We start from the raw sequence: 16,838 nt of genomic DNA, 5'->3' as shown, positions 1-16,838 counted from the left end.
TGGTCCAGAAAAGCTCACGTCAGTCACTGGTATCCCAAACTGGTGGAGAGAGCCTACATCCTGATTCCCACTCTCGGGTCGACTTGGGAAACGACCACCTGCCAGTCCGACTCCGCCGTCTGCAGATCCAGATGTTCAGGACAACGCTCCCAGACGCTGACTCTTCTTCTCAAGGCTTGTGCAATCCCTGCGAAGCAGAGCAAGGAAAAAGTGATTCACCAGAACAACTGCAGACTACACTCGCTCAACTTTCTGCAGCCTTCCAGACTGAGGGAGTGAGAGAGTTTAGAACCTCCCCCTGCCTGGAACTGAGGAGGAACTTCAACTACTTCAGCCCCTAAAAGCTTGTTCAGCCCTACAACACACACACACACACACACACACACACACACACACACTGAAACACTGTCAGAGCAGTCTGTCCAGCTTGTCCAGAGCCAGACCTGCCTTGAAGGTCCACAAGCTCAAGTTACAACATGAGAAACCACCACCACCACCACCACCATCTCCACCTCAGCCATGAAGAAGGTCCACAAGCTCAAGTTACAACATGAGAAACCACCACCAGCACCACCATCTCCACCTGAGGTGGAGATGGTGGTGCTGGTGGTGGTTTCTCATGTTGTAACTTGAGCTTGTGGACCTTCTTCATGGCTTCAAGAGCTTCTTCAACCTGCACGAGGAAGTGAAAGCACCCTGTACACACAGAACTACCCAACACAGCCATCCTTCTCCACCTTCCCCAGGACAGTCGAAGCCCAAACTGAGCTCCAGCTTCTCTGCTTAACACCAGCAGGCTCACTCTCCAGCTTCTGCACCGTGTGGAGTAGCAGCTGACGCCACGTGTGATCAACACACAACCCCACACCCCAGCTGAGTGGGGTCTTCTCCAGTGTGTGGGAGGTACGGTGTGAGCTGACAGCGCGTGGTAAAGGTGTTCGTGCTCTACTTACGGATTATAAAGCCCAGTTTAATGATCTCGCGCTGAACTAGTCGTGGTCCAGCCTCGCGCTCCACATTCCTTCAAACTTTCCCGTCCTGTTTATTGACTCATCTGTTGTGAGGCGGGTTGCATAGCGCCGCGCTTCTGGCGACCTCTAGCGGTGGACGCGGGTATGAGCGCTCAGTGTAATTTACTGTCTGTCTAATTACCTTTAAACCATCTGTCTGTCTCAAATTCTCAGCCGTCTATATATATATATACACACACACACCTGGGATATAGCAATATATATATATATATATATATATATATATATATATATATATATATATATATATATATATATATATATATAGCAAGTATATATAAGGCTAAGGCTATTAGCAAGGCTAATTGTGAAAATTATTCTATTTTTCTAATATTTTATAATAAAATAAATCATTATAATTTATAATTATATCATTTAATCTATGTTTTCATATACTGAGAAGATAGATATTGTTTATATATATATATATATATATATATATATATATATATGTATATATATGTTTTGAAGATAAATTAATATAATATCCATCTATCTATCTATCTATCTACCTATCAATCTATCTAGATCTATATCTATATATATATATATATATATATATATATATATATATATATATATATATATATATATAGCAAGTATGTATAAGGCTAAGGCTATTAGCAAGGCTAATTGAGAAAATTATTCTTTTTTTCTAATATTTTATAATAAAATAAATCATTATAATTTATCATTTTAATCTATGTTTTCATTTCTGAAAGGTCATCTTAAAGATATATACTGAGAAGTTGAGATAAGAGATAGATATATGTTTTGAAGATAAATTAATATAATATCCATCTATCCGTCTATATATATATATACACACACACCTGGGATATAGCAATATTATATATATATATATATATATATATATATATATATATATATATATATATATATATATATATATAGCAAGTATATATAAGGCTGTTGTTTTTTATTCTATTATTCTATTATTCTATTTTTCTAATATTTTATAATAAAATAAATCATTATAATTTATAATTATATCATTTAATCTATGTTTTCATATACTGAGAAGATATATGATATAAGATATATGTTTTGAAGATAAATTAATATAATATCCATCTATCTATCTATCTATCTATCTATCTATCTAGATCTATCTATCTATCTATATATATATATCTATATATATATATATATATATATATATATATATATAGCAAGTATGTATAAGGCTAAGGCTATTAGCAAGGCTAATTGTGAAAATTATTCTTTTTTTCTAATACTTTATAATAAAATAAATAATTACAATTAATAATTGTATCGTTTAATCTATGTTTTCATTTCTGAAAGGTCATCTTAAAGATATATACTGAGAAGTTGAGATAGATATATGTTTTAAAGATAAATATATAATATATAATAGATATAGAAATATATATATATATATATATATATATATATATATATATATATCCAAGCCTTAACAACAAGCATTACGAACAACTGCCCCATATTCACACAAAAATACAAAGACAAACAGATCTATATAGATCAGTAATACAAAAATACAATAAATAAATGTAATAAAAATACATTTGAACCTAACCGGGGAAGAAAGGCAGTGCTGTAATGAAGAATAAAGAATAAATGATGTGCAGGAGGAGCTTTCAGCAGTACCAAATAAACATGTGCATGTGTACATTACAGTGTTAATAGTGCAGATAAATAAACCTCTGATTAAACATGAGAGACTCAGTCCTGATCTGTCCTCATATATATATATATATATATATATATATATATATATATATATATATATATATATATATATATATATATATATATATATATTCCTCCTTATTTTATAAATTCTGAAATATTTTATATCTGGCCATATTGGTATGAATAAAATGTCCAATTAAAAAAGCATGACTTATTAAGATAAACATATTTTGCCAATAGCAAAGTAGTTGTTTAAAAAATATTTTGTAAGAAAGGACATCTCAGAAACAGATATCTGAATAAAAAAGAAAATATTAGCATCTTAATGATGATTGGACAAACATTTGACGCCCTGTTTAGTCAAATAAAAGCATGAACATTTCTGAAATTGATTTCATTATCATTTATTTTTTATTCATGTCTTAAGATGAATCTTACTTAAAATAACAAAAGCAGATTGTTTAAAATGATCAAAAAGAAAGAAAGAAAGAAAAAGACAATAAAACATGATCGCCTTTCACGTCTTTTGGCGTTCTGTCCAATCACAGCGAATCACACGTTGTTTGATCAACAAATCGACCAATGGCAGCATTTTACGCTTACGCGCTTTGAGGCGAGTCCCGCCTACAAAGGTCACATGGTACAATTTCGCGGGAAAGTGGCAGAGAAGCAGGAGCTCAGAGGGGGAGCAGCAGCAGGAGGAGCAGCAGCAGGAGGAGCAGCTCGGAGCTTCGGGTCTTATTAGTTGTTTTATTACAGGTTTTATCAGTAATTTGAGGGATATTTTGCTAAAATGGCTCAAGCTCGAGTTACTGATTTCTTTTCGCGTAATAAGAGGGCGGCCGGAGGTCAGAAAGGGCGGAAAGCGAGGACCCCGGGGCTGCTGGAGCACGACGCCGGCACAAAGAGAAGGGGAACGCGGCAGACTCGCAGTGAGGTCCCGGCAGAGGCGCTGAGCGGCGTCCAGGAGGAGTTTCTGCGGGTCATCGCCGAGGCTGTGGCTGCTGATCCCGCATGCGATCGCTTGGAGCCAGCGGCTGAGAGCGGTAAGGCCTCGGTGGAGTTCCAGCAGCCCGAGGCCGTGACCCCCCGCACCCCGAAACGGCGCTCGGCCGAGGCGGAGTTTGACCTGAGCACCGCCGTGTTTACCTCCGCCACGGAGCAGCACAGCACCGCCAAGAAGCGCCTCAGGGTCGCGGGGAAGGAGCAGAGCGAAGCCCCTGCGGCTCCAGCGGCCGAGCAGAAGAGGAGCACGGCGAGGAAGAAGCTGCAGCTCACCAAGCTGGAGCAGGTTAGTCTGGAACACGCTCACACACACACGGCGTTAACTCTCACACACGCTTGTATTACTATCTTTGTGAGGACCTAGTAGCAAAACAGTTTTTGTTCGAATACTTGTGGTCAAAACAGCGTTTTCGAAGAAGTTCTGAAGAAGTAGCATTATTTTTGGTTTTAGCTGTATTGGTACAGTTGGTCCTTGTAAAGGCATGAATACAAGTTCTGCAGACAAACACGCTCCCGTTTTAGAGCCCTGTATAGGGGGTGAGGGGGTTGTTGTGTGAACTGCTGTTATGCAGGTTGTGTAGATCCTTTGTGGCAGTAAGGGTTACAAACTAGATGAAGCTTTAGCAGTGTGGGGTGGTGCTTCCCAGCTTGCTTGAGGAACCACAGCAACCACCTGAAATGCCACAGCATCTGCTAACCTGTCAACCACCCAGAAACACACCGGATACTACCTTAAACACCATTCTGACCACTTACCAATCCACTGCGAAATCGGAGGAATAACCTGGCATACCATGACAACCACCTGGGATGCCTGAAATTTCATAGCAACTACCACACTTCGTCTCCAACACCTTAACTACCACCTAATGACGCTGTATAGAACACCTCGGGTGTAGCAGCTGCCTTGCAGCATTAATGCACCCACCTTGTAACAGGCAAGTAGCTAAGTAAAGTACCATAGCAACACCCTAGCAACCACCTAGGATAGCATCATTGAAGCCACCTGAAATACTACAGCTACACTAGCAAGACAGCAGGAGCAACAGCCTAGGATGCATGAATACCCTAGCAACCGCCAGGGATGCAGGAATACCCTAGCAACCCTAGCAGCATCATAGGCTATATGGAGGTCATCTGCTCCACAGGTAATGACACCGTATCGAACACCTGGGGTGTAGCAACTGCCTTGCAGCATTACTGAACCCACTTGGAACAACAAAGTAGCTAACTAAAGTACCATAGCAACACCCTAGCAACCACTTGAAATGCCCAGGCCCCATGGTATAGCAACCGCCTAGGATGCAGGAATACCCTTGCAGCCTCATAGGCTATATGGAGGTCATCTGCTCCACAGTGTGCAGATAAACAACCACCCATCTAATCAGGTTTGGACTTTGCTCTTCTATTGAGTCTCAGCACATGACTGCAGTTAACAGCCTCTAAACCCAGGCCCACATTAGCATACTAATCAAAGGGTGGTGCAGACTGACGGCCGGGCGGGTGTGAACGCTGGTGTGTAAATCAGGTAAACGATCCGAGAATTCACAGCTCTTTGGGATGTCGCCAATTGATTGGTTGTTGTGATGTTTGCACACAGGCTCCAGACGCGGCCTCAGCCAGCGCTGACCCCAAGGCTCACTCACGGTCCGTCCATAAAGAGTCCGAGGATGTGGTCCATAAGAGTCCAGACAACCCCCCTGTTAACAAAGCCAGTGTCCACAGCAGTCCTACCAAGGCCAAGCAGGCTACCAGGACCAAGGTAGGCTTCTGCAGCTCACTGCAGTAATATAGCTAGGGAGCTCCACTATCCATCATTCCAGAGGACACAGTTCTTCCACTGCTCCACAGCTCAATGCTGGGGGGCTTTATACCCCTCTAGCCCACGCCTTGCGTTAGGCAGCATGTTGCCAGTAGGCCCATGTTTACAAACAGGACTAAATTAGACGTGCAGTTTGTCAGCGATTTCTAAGCACTGGCGATTTTCACGGTACGCAAAGCATGCTGTGTGTCCTAATACAAATAAGCAAAGGGAATCAAAAGGTGGGCAATAAAAATTATAATATTGGGTTTTTAAAAGTTGAAAAATCATGTTACAAAACACAAATCCATCCATATTTATACCAAATACCGTTAGAATTGCACTGTAGCTCTCAGGCTAATGTGGCTAAAAGCTAATGGAAGCCAGTCGCCCAAAATCTTGGCTCTCCAGTGCAAAAACCCTAAATATTTGAACTTCAGCAGGCAGACGTGCCCATTGACCACCTTCACCTGTTGTGGTGAAGCTGTTTTATCACCAGTATATTTCTGTCCTTAATGATTGATTATTTGTTGTGCTTTTTCAGAAAACCTTCTCCAGAGAGGACGTGGCGGCGCTGAAATCTCGTCTGCAGAAGCTGAAAGGTCAGTCTGAGAGCGTGACCTCTCCCACCCCGGCCCCGGTGTCGGCACTCGCTGAGCTTAAAGCCAGACTCGACAGCGCCAGAGAGATTTCGGCCAAAGTTCAGCAGAGGAAAGCTGAGCGAGTCACGGAGGAGGACAAGGCAGACGAAAAGCAAGCACAGACTGAATCCAAGGCTGAGGAAGGGTACGTCGAGGAGCAGTTGCACTTTTTGTGTGTGTGTTTATGTAGTACATCTTTGAATTGTGTGGAAATTATTTATTTATTGATTTTTATAATCTTTATTTTTCATTATTCAGCTATATTCTGTATTCTTGACTCTAGATCCATAATTTCACTAAAAACTGATGCAAATTTGTTCATAATTGTAAATATCCAGTGGTTAATTGCTCCAATTGTGCAATTAACTGCACAGTTAACACCAAAATATGATAAATAAACTAATGTATGAATTTTCTCATTTTCTAATTCGGATCAGAAATGCTTACATATTCAGCACTTTTCTGATTTCAGAGAGAAGCTTCCTGCCTACCAGCGCTACCACACACTAGCTCAGGATGTTCTTCCTGGTCTCACTTTGCCCTACAAGTACAAGGTTTTGGCCGAGATGTTCCGCAGCATGGACACCATCGTCGGCATGCTCTTCAACCGCTCTGAAACGGTCACCTTCGCCAAAGTCAAGCAAGGGGTCCAGGACATGATGCACAAGTAAGAGCAGGGGTCGATTTGGGCGCCTGGGGTTTGACGTTTCATGGTTGAGTGTAAAGCCCCCCAGCACTGAGCTGTAGAGCAGTGGTAGAACTGTCATCTGGAATGATTGATGGTAACAGATGAGGTGTGGTGCTGATGCTGATCATAATCATCCAGCATCTTGACCTCACTAAATGCTCTTGTTGCAGTATGCAAACAAATCCTCACAGCAATGCTCCTCCAAAATCTAGTAGAAAGTCTTCTTCTCTGGACAGTAGAGACAGTTACTCCAACAAAAGCAGAATCAGCTCCTTTTTAATCTTAATGATTTTAGAAGAAGCAATGAATGAGCAGGTGTCCAAATACTTTTGTCAATTTAAAGTAGCTTCCAAATCTTGTTGCTTACCATCTTTTCTTGTCATTCTCAGGCGTTTTGAGGAGACCCATATTGGTCAGATTAAGTCGGTGTACCCCTCTGCCTACACCTTCCGGCAGGAGAAGAACATCCCGAACTTTAGCGCCACAGCAAAGAAGTCTGCCTACCAGCTCACTGTGGAGCCGGTGGTTGGAGAAGGTGGGTGATCTCAGGAAGGGGTTCATATGGTTACTCTGTGAATTTGATTCATGATCCAGGTGTTAACGCAGTTCTGCTTTCCCTCAGAAACAAACGGAGTCCGGCCTGTGCTGTCTGCCACTCGTCTGCTGGAGAGGAGGCGCCTGTTCCATCAGAACCTGGTTGAGATTGTGAAAGGACACCATAAGGTGGGTGCTATGTTTATATTGGTCTCGGGTGAAGTGATTCGGTTCAGTGGTGATTGATTCGGTTCAGTGGTGATTGATTCGGTTCAGTGGTGATTCAGTGACCTGACTGCATATTAATCCAGCCTACCTTTAAACACCATGACCAAGTATAACCGTCTCCACTGTCCTGCAGGTCTTCCTAGCCACCCTGAACCCTCCTGTGGAAGTCCCGGACGACAAGCTTACCCGCTGGCACCCCAGGTTCAGCGTGGATGAAGTGCCCAATATTCAGCTCAGTGATCTACCTCGGCCTCCACAAACCGAGAAACTGACCACTGCTCAGGAAGTTCTGGACAAAGCTCGTGCCCTCATGACCCCTAAGGTAAGCGAAAGCCGTAACCGTGAGTCATATGACTCTATGTTAATCCATTCAGCTGCACCCATTGCTGACACAGATGTGCAAATGCACACACAGCTTGTCTAGCCCCTGTAGAGAAGTACTGCCAATAGAATAGGACTCTCTGCAGGAGCAGATAAATAAACATGAACCTATCGGCACCATTCTGTCTAACACCAGGCGTGGGGTAGAGGGGTATAAAGCCCCCCCCCCCCAACTGTGTGTTCTGGAGTGATAGTGGTGCTCCATCCAGTACGTTTGGGTTGAGGTCAGCTCTTGTAGCTGAATGCAGTCAAATCCTCACAGCAATGATTGTTCCTGAATAGTAGAAAGCTCTTATTCTGGACAGTAGAGACAGGTACTCCAATAAAAGCAGCATCAACCCTTTTAAATTATTATGAATCTTTGGAAAAAGATTGAATGAACAAGTGTCCCAATACTTTAGTCCTAAATAATCAGCCAGAACTCCTTAACAGATCCGGACTGTAAGTACGAGCTGGGCCAGGCTGTATTGGTAGAATTGGTGGTCTAATTACTTTGTGTTCCTGGGCCTTTTCAGATGGAGAAGGCTTTGGCTAATATGGCTTTGAAAACAGCAGAGGCCTCATGCGCAAAAGAGCCCGAACCCCCGGTGAAACCCATCGAGACCCCCACCCAAACGCCCGGCGCTCTCAAAGGGGTGTCTCAGTCCCTGCTGGAAAGGGTATGTGTTTAAACCCGTTCACTGCATCATCAGTGGATTCACTGCTGGCCATATTGGTGTCGTTTAGTCGCTTTCACCAACACTGTTTATGTAACTGCTCTTGTGTGTTCTGCTCAGATCCGAGCCAAAGAGGCTCAGAAACTGCAGGCGGCGATGACTCGCAACCCAGAGCAGGAGGAGCGCCTGGGGATGATGACGCGTCTGCCGGAATTGGCCAGAATCCTGAGAAACGTGTTTGTGGCCGAGAAGAAGCCGGCGCTGATCATGGAGATCGCCTGCAGTCGCGTGGTCGCCAGCTACCGCTCTTCTCTCAGCACAGGTGAGCGTGATTGCATTGGGCGGATGCTGGAGCAGGACCTCAATGGGTGAATCGGCATCATTCGGCCTGCGATGTCAGCCGCATTTCTACACATTTGACAAAGTGATTTGTCCAACAAAAGCCATTTTAATCAATAAATGATCAAATTCACTTCTACTGTTTCAAACCTGGAGACTAGTGCTCCCCCTAGTGGCTGTAAATGCAGTTCTGCTACAATTCTGTAACTGCCTCAATTATTAATGGTTTAAATGGAGGCTTTCCCCCCTCTTATGTATCGGGACGGTGGCCTTCTGAATGTTGGCGCTCCCACTGGTTACTGTGGTGGTGATCAAGTCAGAAAAGCTTCTGATTGGCTACTTTCTAGCCAGCCTGCACTGACATCACTAAGCCCAGCCTTTTCAAATCTGCCAAGAGGGCGGGAGACCCACTGAAATGGAGGGTGGAGATACTACAGAGTATAAAATGTAACAAGTGATGAGATTCACTAAAAATGGCTTGGTTCGCTGGTTCGAATCCCGGTCATGCTGCTAGCCATCGGCAGCCAAGGCCCAGAGAGGGCACAACTGGCTTTGACCGCAGTTCACAAAATGAACAGCTTAAATTGTGCGGGGGCATCACGTGTGATGAGGGAGGATTGACGGCCCAAAGTTGTGTTGAAAATGAGAGGAAAAAGCGGATACTACTATTATAATTATAATAATAATAATAATAAAATGGCTCGTTTTAAAGCTCAGGTTCTGAAGATGCAGAACTGCCATCAGCACATAGTGTTTCAATTATATCTGAAAAGGAAAGTAGTGTAATCTCTTTTATATGAAAGAACTGTCTTCATTTATGCTTACTAAATTTGTTGAATCATTAGAACTAACCGTGCGTCTTCTAATTTCAGGGGAGATGGAAAAACACCTTCGTCTGCTGGCAGAGTTGGCACCCGAGTGGCTCACGATACATCCAATCAGAAAAGATTTTTACCTCAAGCTGAACAAGAACACCAACATGAACCTGGTTTTGGAGAAACTGAGTCAGAAGACAAAAGAGGAAGAACGACACTGAGAACAAAAAGACTGTGGACTGTGTTCTGATCCGTGTGCAATAGTTAAGGGGAATAACTCTGTGGCTCCGCCTCGAAGGCGGCGCTGCTTTAAACCCTGGCCTTCGAGCTTTAAAAGGAAAATGATTTGTGACATTACTTGAATTTTATTTTTATTTTATTTTATAGTGTTTTTTTTTTTTTTTAATTATTGTGAAAGTACCTTTTTTCATTTTAAACTGCGTCTCAACTAGAATGGCTTTGTGTTTTTTAAAGGTTCGCAGCGCTCGCCGAGAGGTTGTGCTTATTGCCGTTTTGAGCTGATAAAGCCTTCCTGGAATAATGAAGATGGTTTATTAGAAGGTTTTGCTTGGATGTCTAATAAAACAGGCTGTTTCAGACGGATCGTTTTCAAGCCATCTTTTAATCCAGACCAGATTACAGTAACCATTTTTCCTAACATTCCTAAACGGGTCCCCATAAAGGCACTGAAATATTACAGTAAGTAATATTTTCATGTTTTAGTAATCACACTGTCACCTCATACAGTAATGATCTTAAAGGAGAATTGCAACCATTATTAGTGAATCAGAGTCGGGTTTGGTGTGAAATGGTCCATCATAGAGAAACGTACTCACTGATTTCTTTCCCATGACGGTGAATTGTCATTGTGATGCCTAGTTCTATCAAATCCAGCCATTTTATTTACTATCCAAACTAGGAGTGCACTAACTATTCAACTGGGTCGACTAAAATCTGACCAAATTAGTTGTCAGCTAATTTAACAGTCGATTAGTCGTGACGTGATTACTAGGAAATATTCTGGAATAAGGTGTTACTGCTGCTGCCAAATGCCGTAATTAAACATCTGGATTAAACAACCAAAATCAATCCCAAGCAAGTGCACCAATTAACTGCTGTAAACACCCAGACTACTCCATGGCAGTGGTGACTAGTAAAGGTGTGGTTAAAAAAAATGTGATGGTGTGTGGTTAAGAGGTACAGAGCCAGACCCCTGCCCCCCATCACAGCCCTGGTGCGTGAGTGGAAAGCGGAGCTCTACTGGTGGGAGGAGTGAGAGTCTCATATGAACACAGGCTGAGTGTAAAGAGGCAAAATCTTCAAGTCAGTTAATTTAGAGATGTTATTAATGGAGGGTAATGTGGTAAAAAAAATGGTTGGTGTGGAACAACAGATAACACCACTACCTGTCACACACACGCCATGTGGGAGACTGGGGTTCGATTCCTGGTCTGGGTGACTGTGCTGCACTACAACAATAAGAGTCCTTGGGCAAGACTCCTAACACTACATTGGCCCTCCTCTGTAATACGAGTAACCTTATAAGTCGCTCTGGATAAGAGCGTCAGCGAAATGCCATAAATGTGAGCATCAGCCAAGCTCTTTCAAGAAAAGGAGCCAATCAGCTTGCTGGTTATGCTAGGAGCAGGGGGTTCTGTCAAAATAAGAGTTACTAATACAAATGAAGCAGGAACACAAACTCCTTTCAAACCGAGAGCTGAAATTAGTGTCTCACGTTTTTTTTTTTTGACAAAATATGGGAAACTGATTAAGAGAAAAAGGATATGGTGAATATAATGAATATTTTATTGCTGCCACTTTTACTTTTGGTTTTAAATCTTGACCGGATATGTGCAGAAAAGTTCATTAAAACCTTTTTAATTCATTCTTTAAGGTTTTTTTTGGCATTGTTGGTTAGCAAATACATAACAAGCTCAATTAAGTGATTCCTAATTAGTTCCAATAACCAACAGATTATTACACTCTTTAAAATACTCATTTTAAAGCATTATAAAACTCTGGGTGGACAGTATTGATTCTAGATTGGAACATTTCACACCAAATTACTCTGGAACTGCCCTTAAATACAAACACAACATTACTTACTGTACCTCCGAAATCTCTTTGCACTGTTCAACATCAACTTCAATATTTTTTCCTTCCTATTCATGACTATAAAAATCCTATCTGAACATCGAATGCCCGTGCTGAAGCCAGGAACGAGCCCTATTGACGAAGAAACCCAGAATATCTAGGGGTTACAATGATTGTTTACTAACCGTTCAGATCTCAAATAGAATGATTGTAAAACATGAGGTATTTCAGATGCGTGAGACATCAGCATAATTGCTTCCTAGCAGTAATTCAGTGTAAATCTGAGCCATGCATTATTCCCCGTTAGATAACCTGTACGGACCATCTCCGTGACCTCTACACTCTTAAACATGAAGATGCTGCAAATGGTTCTTTGCAATGAAACAGAAGAAGCCTTAGCTCCATAAAGACAGGGGGCAGTGGTGGGCTATTGATGACAGGGTTGTGGGTTCGATAACCAGCCTTGACACTGCAAGGCAATCAAACCCACAACCCTGTCATCAATAGCCAATAGCAATGGCTTTGGGCATGTCTACTCAGTCACTTAGTTAAAGGCAGAGGCCAAATTCCACCTCAGTATCTGAGGGTAAAGAACCTCTTCACATTAGGGCATCAATCAAAGAACCCTTTGAAGCTCTTCTATTGTATCATATTTAAGAGTGTAATAAAAAATCATATTTATGTTGCACCAATTAACTGCTGTAAACACCAAGACTAATCCATGGCAGTGGTCATCAACCGTCCTGCTGGAAATCCACTTCAGTCAGCTGATCACGCACTAAGTGGTCCCAGGAAAGGTCAGAGCTGAAAGGTAGATCCCCAGCTGCAGAGCTGATGATCACTGATCTGATTGATGATTGGAAACATTTGGTCAATATTGCACCAAAGAAAACACAGAATTTGGCTTCAGTCTTTCAGCTCCTTTGAGGTCCTTCAGTTCGATCACCACCAAACAGCCCAAAACGTCGGCCTGCTGCTTCTTCATCAGCTCACATGCAGCATACAGCGTCCCTGACGAAAGACACAGTACCACATACAGCATTAACCATCAAATTCACTCACTGGCCACTTTATTAGAAACCCCAAACTCAAGCTTCCACTCACTGGCCACTTTATTAGAAACCCCAAACTCAAGCTTCCACTCACTGGCCACTTTATTAGAAACCCCAAACTCAAGCTTCCACTCACTGGCCACTTTATTAGAAACCCCTACCTTGAGCTTCCACTTACTGGCCACTTTATTAGAAACCCCAAACTCAAGCTTCCACTCACTGGCCACTTTATTAGAAACCCCAAACTCAAGCTTCCACTTACTGGCCACTTTATTAGAAACCCCAAACTCAAGCTTCCACTTACTGGCCACTTTATTAGAAACCCCAAACTCAAGCTTCCACTCACTGACCACTTTATTAGAAACCCCTACCTTGCGCTTAAACTGGCCACTTTATTAGAAACCCCTACCTTGCGCTTAAACTGGCCACTTTATTAGAAACCCCTACCTTGTGCTTAAACTGGCCACTTTATTATATACCCCTACCTTGCGCTTAAACTGGCCACTTTATTAGAAACCCCTACCTTGTGCTTCTTTCTATATACTGCATATGATAGAAACTCACCTCCAGTAGCCAGCAGGTCATCAATGAGAAGAACCTTCTGTCCTGGTTTTACAGCATCGTCTTGAATCTCTGCCTCAGCCTGGGAGACACAAACACACAGAAAGTCATAATGACTTATTTCAAGCCTGACAAGTAAATTTTATTATTATTATTATTATTTTTATTATTATTATTATTAATAATAATAATATTACATAGAAATTGTAATACATATAAAACTAACTGAATCTTTGTTCAACATTAACTGGGATGTATGTGTTGATGGTGGGGCCTTGTTTTATTGAGTCAATGTGAGGGGCGAACTGATATTAACCACTATCAGGTCTAACCTCCATCATCCTGAAAGTAGATGGATCCAAGATGAAAGAACATCAGCAACCCTGGCAGTCTGGAGACTCTCGATTTTATTAGAATCCCAGCGTGTTTCAGCACTCAGGCCTTGGTCAGGTGAAACGGGCTAAAATACCACCATAACATTTTAAATACATGCTGAAACAGGATCAACCAATGACAACACCACAACACCCACAGCTCTGTACTTCATATCCACTCAAAGCCAAGGAACTGAGGCCCTGAGGGGCACTGAATATTCCACAAATCTCTACCCTGGAGGGTGTTTTCCATAGCTCCATTTTCAGTGGCCAAATTCACTGACAGGCCACTTTATTAGAAACACCAACCTTGTGCTTCCACTCACTGGCCACTTTATTAGAAACCCCTACCTTGTGCTTCCACTCACCGGCCACTTTATTAGAAACCCCTACCTTGTGCTTCCACTCCCCGGGCAACTTTATTAGAAACCCCTACCTTGTGTTTTCACTCACTGGCCACTTTATTAGAAACCCCTACCTTGTGCTTCCACTCACTGGCCACTTTATTAGAAACCCCTACCTTGTGTTTTCACTCACTGGCCACTTTATTAGAAATACCAACCTTGTGCTTCCACTCACTGGCCACTTTATTAGAAACCCCTACCTTGTGCTTCCACTCACTGGTCACTTTATTAGAAACCCCTACCTTGTGCTTCCACACACTGGCCACTTTATTAGAAATACCAACCTTGTGCTTTCACTCACTGGCCACTTTATTAGAAACCCCTACCTTGTGCCTCCACGGTGAGGAAACAGATGCAGCACAGAGGCTCTGGAAGAGGCGTGGAAGGAGGTGGTGTTATAGTTTCAGTAAATTTGGCCGGTCTTGTAGGTCTTACCTTCCCGTACTCAAGGTTGTACGCTACGGACACAGTGGGGCCGGGAAGCTTCCCTTTCTTTCTGACCAGAGCGAAGCCTATCCCCAACCTCTGTGACAAGAGAGGCCCAAACAGGAACCCTCTGGCATCCAGACCTGCAACAACAAACACACAATATGTCCAAAGATTTGTAGACACTCTCACCAACATTGCTTCATGCATACTACAAGCAGGTAAACAACACTCTTAAAAACATGTTGCATGACAGCTATATATCTATAAATATACTCACTGGCCACTTTATTAGAAACCCCTACCTTGTGCTTCCACTCACTGGCCACTTTATTAGAAACCCCTACCTTGTGTTTTTACTCACTGGCCACTTTATTAGAAACCCCTACCTTGTGCTTCCACTCACTGGCCACTTTATTAGAAACCCCTACCTTGTGCTTCCACTCACTGGCCACTTTATTAGAAACCCCTACCTTGTGCTTCCACTTCCACGGGGCTTTACACACACATGGAACGGCTCAATTCCACCGAATACTTTTTAAAAATAAAAGTAATTCAGTATATATATATATATATATATATATATATATATATATATATATATATATATATATATATATATATGCTTTTTGAAGCCTGAAAATGGAAAATGGAACCATGATCCATTCTGTACCGGAGTACGTTTGTCACTACAGTCCCAAATACATGCTTCATTATATTCAAATAATTTATTGATCATCATTGCTCCTAAATGTAAAAATGGCCTAAATGTAAAGGACTGCATGGACGTTTACTGAGTGTTTTACACCTAAGAGTAAACAAAACCAAAAAATATATATAAATAATTCATTAATAAATAAGTAAATAAATACATACATATAAATAAATACAAATATAATTTCAAAATAAATATAAATATATATATATTATATATATGTAATTCATTAATAAGTAAATAAATACATACATAAATAAATACAAATATAATTTAAAAATAAATAAATTATATATATATGTAATTCATTAATAAATAAGTAAATAAATACAAACTTAAATAAATACAAATATAATTTAAAAAATAAATAAATTATATATATATGTAATTTATTAATTAATAATTAAATAAATACATACATAAATACAAATGTAATTTAAAAATAAATAATATATATATAATTCTTTAATAAATAAGTGAATAAATACATACATAAATAAATACAAATATTATATAAAAATAAATTATATATATATATAATTCATTAATAAATAAGTAAATAAATACATACTTAAATAAATACAAATATAATTTTAAAATAAATAAATAATATATATGTAATTTATTAATGAATAATTAAATAAATACATACTTAAATAAATACAAATGTAATTTTAAAATAAATAAATAATATATATGTAATTTATTAATGAATAATTAAATAAATACATACATAAATAAATACAAATGTAATTTTAAAATAAATAAATAATATATATATAATTCTTTAATAAATAAGTAAATAAATACAAATATTATATAAAAATAAAAATAATAAAAAGATAAACAGGAAGCTAAGTGGGGCCAGAGGTCAGTCTTACCTACAATCAGCTCCACCTGGGGGTGGGTCAGTCGGACGTGCTCCTCGAACAGGTCAATAACAGCAGTCAGGGCTTTCGGTTCTTTCAGGATGGGGCAGATGTCCCTGCAGGGGCAGAAAGCTGTACATTAATGACCCAGCGGCTGAACATCAGCCCCAAGCTAAAGCGCCAGCCTGCCCCGCCAGCCCCGCCAGCCTGCCCCGCAGCCCCGCAGCCCCGCAGCCCCGCCAGCCCCGCCAGCCCCGCCAGCCTGCCCCGCCAGCCCCGCCAGCCTGCCCCGCAGCCCGGAGCTGCTCTCACCTGAACAGTATTCCTTTAGAGGGGAAATCTGGGAAAGCTCGGACATTCTGGGCCACAATGTCCAGCTTTTCTGACCTCGAGCTGCCAGCCATGAGTGAACTGTGGTAAATGTGGACCCTGATTGTCAGCCTTTACACAATAAAAGTCTCAACACGTTGGAAAAATAGCGCATCCTCCCAGTCAGACTGTACTTCAAAATAAAAGCCCCCTTAAC

At 41.2% G+C, this 16,838-nt stretch overlaps 3 protein-coding genes across 3 annotated transcripts in view; 1 reads left to right on the top strand and 2 right to left on the bottom strand.

The window, feature by feature from the left end:
* The window catches only part of piezo1 (piezo type mechanosensitive ion channel component 1 (Er blood group)), a 112,764-nt gene extending 111,753 nt beyond the window's left edge, over positions 1–1,011 (bottom strand). The window contains exons 1-2 of the mRNA XM_072670990.1: positions 954–1,011; positions 1–187 (exon numbers count right to left, since the gene is read on the bottom strand). The exon at positions 1–187 is cut by the window's left edge and continues 147 nt beyond it. The gene's annotated coding sequence lies outside the window, so the exon portion shown is untranslated. The remainder of the gene's footprint in view (positions 188–953) is intronic.
* A 2,424-nt stretch (positions 1,012–3,435) lies between these two features.
* cdt1 (chromatin licensing and DNA replication factor 1) lies at positions 3,436–10,489 on the top strand. The gene is made up of 10 exons (XM_072670999.1): positions 3,436–4,020; positions 5,335–5,496; positions 6,080–6,321; positions 6,649–6,843; positions 7,254–7,399; positions 7,487–7,587; positions 7,760–7,948; positions 8,523–8,666; positions 8,784–8,985; positions 9,875–10,489. The coding sequence occupies exons 1-10, from the start codon at positions 3,523–3,525 to the stop codon at positions 10,036–10,038; spliced, it is 2,043 nt and encodes a 680-aa protein (XP_072527100.1). The 5' UTR covers positions 3,436–3,522; the 3' UTR covers positions 10,039–10,489.
* aprt (adenine phosphoribosyltransferase) lies at positions 10,421–16,748 on the bottom strand. The gene is made up of 5 exons (XM_072671009.1): positions 16,625–16,748; positions 16,325–16,428; positions 14,738–14,871; positions 13,528–13,606; positions 10,421–12,922 (listed from the first exon to the last, which is right to left on the bottom strand). The coding sequence occupies exons 1-5, from the start codon at positions 16,714–16,716 to the stop codon at positions 12,783–12,785; spliced, it is 549 nt and encodes a 182-aa protein (XP_072527110.1). The 5' UTR covers positions 16,717–16,748; the 3' UTR covers positions 10,421–12,782.
* Positions 16,749–16,838: the final 90 nt, after the last annotated feature.

Source organism: Salminus brasiliensis, chromosome 25, assembly GCF_030463535.1.
Source record: "Salminus brasiliensis chromosome 25, fSalBra1.hap2, whole genome shotgun sequence".
Classification (NCBI taxonomy): domain Eukaryota; kingdom Metazoa; phylum Chordata; class Actinopteri; order Characiformes; family Bryconidae; genus Salminus; species Salminus brasiliensis.
Note: the sequence above shows the minus strand (reverse complement) of the source record. Positions and strands in the feature narration are given on the sequence as shown.

Coding starts and splice junctions, on each gene's coding strand:
- aprt (XM_072671009.1), bottom strand. CDS start 16,716: ATGGCTGGCAGCTCGAGGTCAGAAAAGCTGGACATTGTGGCCCAGAAT. Junction 16,429..16,624: donor TCTAAAGGAATACTGTTCAG/GTGAGAGCAGCT, acceptor CTGCCCCTGCAG/GGACATCTGCCCCATCCTGA. Junction 12,923..13,527: donor TGACCTGCTGGCTACTGGAG/GTGAGTTTCTAT, acceptor GTCTTTCGTCAG/GGACGCTGTATGCTGCATGT.
- cdt1 (XM_072670999.1), top strand. CDS start 3,523: ATGGCTCAAGCTCGAGTTACTGATTTCTTTTCGCGTAATAAGAGGGCG. Junction 4,021..5,334: donor AGCTCACCAAGCTGGAGCAG/GTTAGTCTGGAA, acceptor GTTTGCACACAG/GCTCCAGACGCGGCCTCAGC. Junction 7,588..7,759: donor TTGTGAAAGGACACCATAAG/GTGGGTGCTATG, acceptor ACTGTCCTGCAG/GTCTTCCTAGCCACCCTGAA.